Source organism: Pogona vitticeps, chromosome 3 (genome assembly GCF_051106095.1).
Source record: "Pogona vitticeps strain Pit_001003342236 chromosome 3, PviZW2.1, whole genome shotgun sequence".
Classification (NCBI taxonomy): Eukaryota; Metazoa; Chordata; class Lepidosauria; order Squamata; family Agamidae; genus Pogona; species Pogona vitticeps.
This window is the reverse complement of record NC_135785.1, coordinates 103,933,280-103,940,011: the sequence shown is the minus strand read 5'-3', so window position 1 is coordinate 103,940,011 and position 6,732 is coordinate 103,933,280. Positions and strand designations below refer to the sequence as shown.

Genomic DNA, 6,732 nt, shown 5'->3' with positions numbered 1-6,732 from the left:
GTTTCCAGAAATACTTATCCAACAGTGAACTGAATCATTGTTATGTTGAACTAAGAAGTTGTATGTATGGAAAACTTTCCATTAAAATATATGAGGATTCTTTAAATCATCATACAGCAAGTGACAACTAAAAACGGGATGAAATTAACTCCTGTAAAATGCTGGTATGTATGATGAAAATTGATTTTGGAATTTGTGAAGACAAAAGTTATGTGCCAAGAATTACTATAGCACAGTAATTACCTCCAGATGCTATGTCAGCTATTTTACATAACTTACTAAATGCAATCTTAAGGACAGAATCTTGGTAGATCCCAGGTAACCTGGCAAAAACCTAGAGTTTAAACCAAATAAGCAGCCATTGACAACTTTGTATATGATTCCAACCAGAAAACCTGTTGAACTTCCAAAGAATTAAAACAGAAATATGCAGTCAAAAAAGGAAATGTGTTTGCGTGTGTATTTGTGCAGTAAAACGACTTTTAAAAAATTTATATTATGGCAACATGTTTCAGTCATTGTCTTCTTCAATTGCTATGAAAGAAAGAAAATGGTAGCAGGTTTTTGCCATGTTGTCTGAGATGTACCAATATTTAGCTCAGAATAAAATAACTTTATTCAAAGCAACAGAAGACAGAAGCTAAAACCTGTTGCCATAATATGTCATTTTTTCTGTTTTGTTAGTCACTCTATTAAATATGTGCATCAGCAAAGGTGGATCAGTACAATCATATAAGCCCTTACCCCACTTTAGCAGCCTCCTCATCATGTGTTTGGTCTGGACTGCTTCCAAGAGTGGCCATGCAATCAGACACACAACAGGGAGCTTGCCAGAATGAGTGAAACACTTCCATAGTTGCTCTCCTGCTCTGCATCCACTCAAGAGACTGTTTTAAGAGATTAACTGCATCCTCTTGGATTGAGCACAAACCCGTTTCTAGTGCTGTTTGATGCTTTTAAAAAATATTCTGGGCACAATCCTGGATCAACAGAGTTTGTTCAAGGAATTGTACTCCAACAGCTAGTTCCTTCCACATTAAATCCCATACCTTTCAAATGAAAGGAACAGAAAAATACAAGACGACCAGTAGATGGCAGCCTTTTTGTAAATAGGATGTTAATGCCTATCCCCCAAAGAGAAGCTGTCATAAAACAACCATAAATAAAAGAGACTTTTCATTCTACTGTTTATTTCTCACATTATTGGACAGAATTTATTTTCTAAAATATAATGCTAAATTCTACAAACAACAATGAAAATGGAAGCCTGCCATTTCCCACTTTTATGTTTATGTTAATTTTTGTCACTAAATTTCTGCGTTTCTAGCCACAAGAGCATTTATCATTCAAAAGGAGACAGGAAATGTTTCAAGTTACACTGAAATGGCCTTCCTTGTACAAACAGAGCAAAATATATAGACCTAGTAACTGCACCCAGACCTTCTCCTTTAAATTTATAATTTGTTTTTTAAAAAATAATGTTTTGACTTTGGACTGTGTATAGCATAAGCCTAAGTGTGTTTGCTCAGAAGGAAGTTCTATTGTGTTGGATGGTGCTCAGGTTAAGTGTGCATAACACTGAAAATGAAACTATTTCATTAGTTGCATTCAAAACTAAATGAACATGGAACACGCCACTGGAAATGCCAATATATTTTAGTGCTGACTAAGAGCAGACCAAACAGACGTAGTAACATCGCCTATAGAATTCAAATATTATATATACCCACTGTACAGACTGTTATGACTATTCTGCAGCATTGAGAACTTCAAGAAGAATGCTTCAAGTAGTTCAGAAATAAACCTAATGCTGGATGTGCTCAGTTGTTGTGCAACGCTCATGAGTTTTAAATAGCAAAGTAATTCTTTGCAATATTATGAACAGCAGCAGCAAAAGGACAAAGAGAGACCTCAGTGTGAATTACAGAGATGTCAGTTGCTGTTTCACCAATGATAAAATGAATGCTAGGCCATGGAAGGGGACTGGTGTTGAATGCCAATGAGGCTGCACCTACTGACATCACCCAACTCCTATCGTGACAAACTAAATGCATCAAAAGGCAAGTATAATGCAGGGCTGGAGCTCTTGCTGGCACCCTAATATTCTTTTGCAAAGTTCTCCAAAGTTCTCCAAGCCCCTAATGGGGAGAAAAAGGGTATTTTAAAGATCCTGGTCTGTGTTCCTGCTCTAACATCTGTCATTAACACAGGGTATTGGTTTTGAGAAGAGACTGACAGAAAGGGTAAATGTGGCTGCTCCTTTCAATCTGTTCACCTTTGGACCACAGAGACCCATCAATCTGAGTTTAACAATCCTATATTTTAAAGACATAATCACATGGCTATTGGGAAATTGAACGTTTGGATTTTTACCTATAGGCTGACAGAATTTCCCCCACTGCCTAAATGGGCTCCTAGGGAATATATCTTCTCTCTCACTGATACTAGGGACATGTATTTTTCATGTTTTTTCCTGACCGTTCTTCTAGGGAACTCAAGGAAGCATATGTGGTTCTCTCTACTCCTCCTTAAATCCCTCTCACAACAATTTGTGTATAAGACGAAAGTACACAGAAGAATATTATAAGATTGTTGCTTTTCTATAAGATTTTCACTGTAGTCTCTTCATTCCAGCTTTATAAAATTATAGTCTAAATTAATGGAAAACTGCAGTTGTGGAGCTTGCCATCTAACAATGACTTTTGGAATATTTCTAGTGTACCACTCTGCTTTGTTAGCATTATTTCTACTACTCCTAGCGTTGGGATGTAAAAAAAATCATTAAAATATAGAGACTGGTTCATTCAAAATATAAACTGAAGGAAGGAAGGAAACCGTATTTACTCTGTGTCTTCATTCAGAGGTAGCTGCACTGTAATCCATAAAATCATTTAACTGGAGGAGAATTAAGAGGCAATCTTAGAATTCACACTAAAACAACAGTTTAAGAGAGATGAGCTCATTTGCAAAAAGTCCCTACAAATTCTGAAGTAATTTCCCACTATTTTTAATTTCCTTTTAGGATCATGGTATTTCTAAGATATAGTACATAAATGCTAAACTACAGATGGAGAAGATGGGACCATTATATTAAAGTCAAAACATTTTTCCTTCAAATGCCTCCAGGTTGAAAGCTGTATCTAAAAATCTTCTGAGTGACACCAGATGAGTGTTCTTGTTGCCAGTTGCTGGAGCAGCAGCAGGTTCACGGCCAACATACCTGGAGACAGACAAGATAACAAGGTAAGATGACAAAAATGCAATAAAGATATTTTTGGAAGCCTACATACAATTACAATTTTAAAAAAGCACTTTTGCTCCAGCTATTTAAGAATAGTTGTTTATATATGAGAGAAGCTGGTAATTTCTTGCTGTAGACAGCGTTGGCTCAATTTACTTGCTTATGTTATCTACTTGCTAGACTGTGAAAAACTAGTTCAGCCAATTTGTCATATTAAGTTGCACTAACTACAGTAGCACACTACAGTGGTGCCCCGCATAGCGATGTTAATCCGTTCCGGATTAATCGTCGCTATGAGGAAACATCGCTAAACGGAATGGAAAAAGCCATAGGAACGCATTAAACTTCGTTTAATGCGTTCCTATGGGGCCCAAACTCACCGTTCAGCGAAGTTCCTCCATAGCGCCGCCATTTTTGCGCCCTCGGTAAGCGAGGGTAGGGCGCGAAAACACTTGCGGTGGCCATTTTGGGCACCTGGCGGCCATTTTGGAACCACCGATTAGCTGTTCTAGGAACATCGCAATGCGAAGATCGGTAAGCGAAACGCTTAGCGATCATCGCAATGCGATGTTTTACCCATTAAAACATCGCAATGCAATCGCATTAACGATCTAAAAAAATAGATCGCTATGCGGATTCGTCGTTAAACGGTACGCTCGTTATGCGAGGCACCACTGTATATATATATATAGCATAGTCTCTCGCTCCCTCTTGTGGCCAATTTTGGTAATAAACCTTGGAAACACAAATTTCAGGGGGTGCCATTTAATATTTTCAGGCAGTCAATAAGTGAAACTCAAGGTACTGATCCCGCAGACAAGGTGGTCCTATGGTATGTCAAGATCTGTGTGTTTTAGTATTTAAAACACCCCAAGACTCTTTATTGCTTTCTCTGCAACAAACTAACATAGCTACTCTTCTCAATAATCCGAAAAAGACAGAGAACCATTGTCCAAGGTCCAGAATCCCATACTTTGGATAAAGCTACTTCTGAAACCACTGCTACTCAAAAGTCAGAATGCTGGCTTGTTCGGGAAGCACAGATGGAAAAATCAATGCCTTCTCTCCAAAATCTAAATCTTGGGATGCTTCTTGGCACTGCACAAAAATCCAAAAAACCAAAGCTGTTCCACATGGAAAGAAGAACAATGCAAGCACTTTACCATATAGGTCGAGTATGGTTCACAATGGTACGGAAACGAGGCTTGACATAATCATAAAATCCCATATTCTTGTGTTCTTCTTGACACCACAAAAGATCAGCTTTGGCATACTTCTCAATTTCCTCTTTGAGCAAATCAAAAGGGAAAGGGGAGATCTAGAGAAAAATGTAAAGAATTCTGAAATACATATATGTCAATAGAGTGCAACAAATATATCTTGGCTCTCAAAAGTACATGTTGTTTCTGAAATCTTCAAGAGTTTTGTTTGCTCTGTTTCAAAACTAATCAACATGAGATGAATGTTCCAGACAAGTACATAAATTGGAACACAATTATCTTTCTGATTTTGCACTACTCCAAATATTATGATACAATTCTTAATTTAAAAAACCCAAAATGTACAGTATATTGTATGATAAAATATATTTAGATATGGGCACGTTGTGACAAGTTTTGTTAAAACACGTATTTCAATTTATTCTTTCTTGTGGATTTTTTTAAACAGCAATCCTTTAAATTAATGACCTTATGAAGGGACACATGCAAAGCAGACACAGACTGGAAATACATAGCTAACTGCTAGCATGTGTGATACTTCTTGAAAAAGTAGTAATTTTGTATGTAGATTACGGTACATTCCAAACTGGGAATGTATCCCAGAGTATCCTGATCTAAAGGTAAATGCTACTTTTCTCTCCCTTGTTACAAGTCACACCAATGACCAAAAGCAGAAACCATCAGCACGTGTTCAACCTCTACTTCAGTGCAAGAAATCTTATTGTTGGTTTAGACTTAGATGACCCCTTGCTGACATCAAAAGGAATCAAAACTCTGCCACAACAGCTTTGAACAAAGTATATGGCAGAGTATGTGAGAATCTTCAGGACATTTTCACAAGCAAAGCCAAAAACAATTCCAGTTTACAGTACATTATCTGTTAACATTAGGAGGCAGAATGAAAGCAGAAGAGAATCATTTTCAGATCAACTATACATTATAGTCAATACACATTCTAGTTTATAATTTCTAAATGAAGGAAATGGCACCATTTCACCATCATGTGGAGGCAGCAGCATCAGAATATCCCCTTTGAGATAGTAGACCAATAAATATTATCCTTATTTCATGAACAAGGGAGAAATGTTTTTCCAATTCTGTCAGGTAAGATTTCAATCAAGGTAGCCTGTTTCACAGTCTTATGCTCCAGTTACTAAATGCCCCTTATTTTGGTTAAACAATACTGTCATGTTATTAAATTTCCTATGGCACTATGCAAATACCTTTGCCATTCTTATTAACATAAAAGGGCTATGACTGTTAATTCTCAAAACATGGAAACCTGTCCCTCATTGGCATGCACAAGTTAGATAACAAAATTGTCACTCTTACCTGTTCCAATCTGGTTATAGCCACCTCTTTCTCCAAATCCTGGTTCTTCCTTTCTTTAACAAGGTCATAGTAAACCTTCCCAGTGCAGAAAATCACTCGTTTTACCTCACTAGGACTTTCAGCTGGGGGTCCTTCCTCAGGAATCATACGCCTAAATCTGGTCCCTAGATATACAACACAAATGTTTTACTCCAAGGGACATTGTCTATTCATGGTCTGTTGAAAGTCAGACTTAGGTCAAGTGGAGTTGTAGTAAACAATGAAAAAAGAAAGGTTACTTACCTGTAACCATGGTTCTTCGAGTGGACCTCTGTGAATTCACACATATGGGTTTAGTCTGCGCCTGCGCTGACATTCTCGGAGCATTCTAGAGCTAAAAGTAACAATTTTATGGTATGATCCCCCATGAGGCACAAGCTCCTCCCACCCAAGATTCCCCTCAGTTCCTGCAATTTGTCCGCCGGGCATGAGAGTTATACAACAATAAGATACCCGTGACGACAGAGGGGAGGATGGGTGGGTAGTGTGAATTCACAGAGGTCCACTCGAAGAACCATGGTTACAGGTAAGTAACCTTTCTTTCTTCTTCGTGGCCTCTGTGAATACACACATATGGGTGACTGGCAAGCTTACTTATTGGCAGGTGGGACGTCACGGTAGGAAGGATGGCATCACATTTCTGCCAAATCCAGTGGTATTGCATGTACCTACGTGTAGCCAGTATTGCTCTGCAAAGGTAGATGGCATGGATCATATTGGTGCACGGTAGATGTCGAGAGTCTCGATTCTACTCTGGATGCAGCCGAGGTAGACAGCACTCCGTGGAGCGAGGCTAAAGCTAATTAGACGGTGACTCGTCTGACTGCTGGCAAGCCATAGATACAGCCTGGACCATCGATCTAGAGATGGATAGGAAGAAACTGGACTTTTGAAATGAAA

At 38.3% G+C, this 6,732-nt stretch overlaps 1 protein-coding gene across 6 annotated transcripts in view; it reads right to left on the bottom strand.

Moving 5' to 3' along the window:
* Positions 1-1,173: 1,173 nt before the first annotated feature.
* OGDHL (oxoglutarate dehydrogenase L) overlaps positions 1,174-6,732 on the bottom strand; it is a 109,459-nt gene continuing 103,900 nt past the window's right edge. For all 6 annotated transcript variants that reach the window (XM_072995073.2, XM_078391017.1, XM_078391018.1 and 3 more), the window contains 3 exons: positions 5,794-5,957; positions 4,405-4,559; positions 1,174-3,220 (listed from right to left, as the gene is read on the bottom strand). In XM_072995073.2, coding sequence (XP_072851174.2) covers positions 3,097-3,220; positions 4,405-4,559; positions 5,794-5,957 — 443 coding nt within the window. In that variant the 3' untranslated portion in view covers positions 1,174-3,096. The remainder of the gene's footprint in view (positions 3,221-4,404; positions 4,560-5,793; positions 5,958-6,732) is intronic.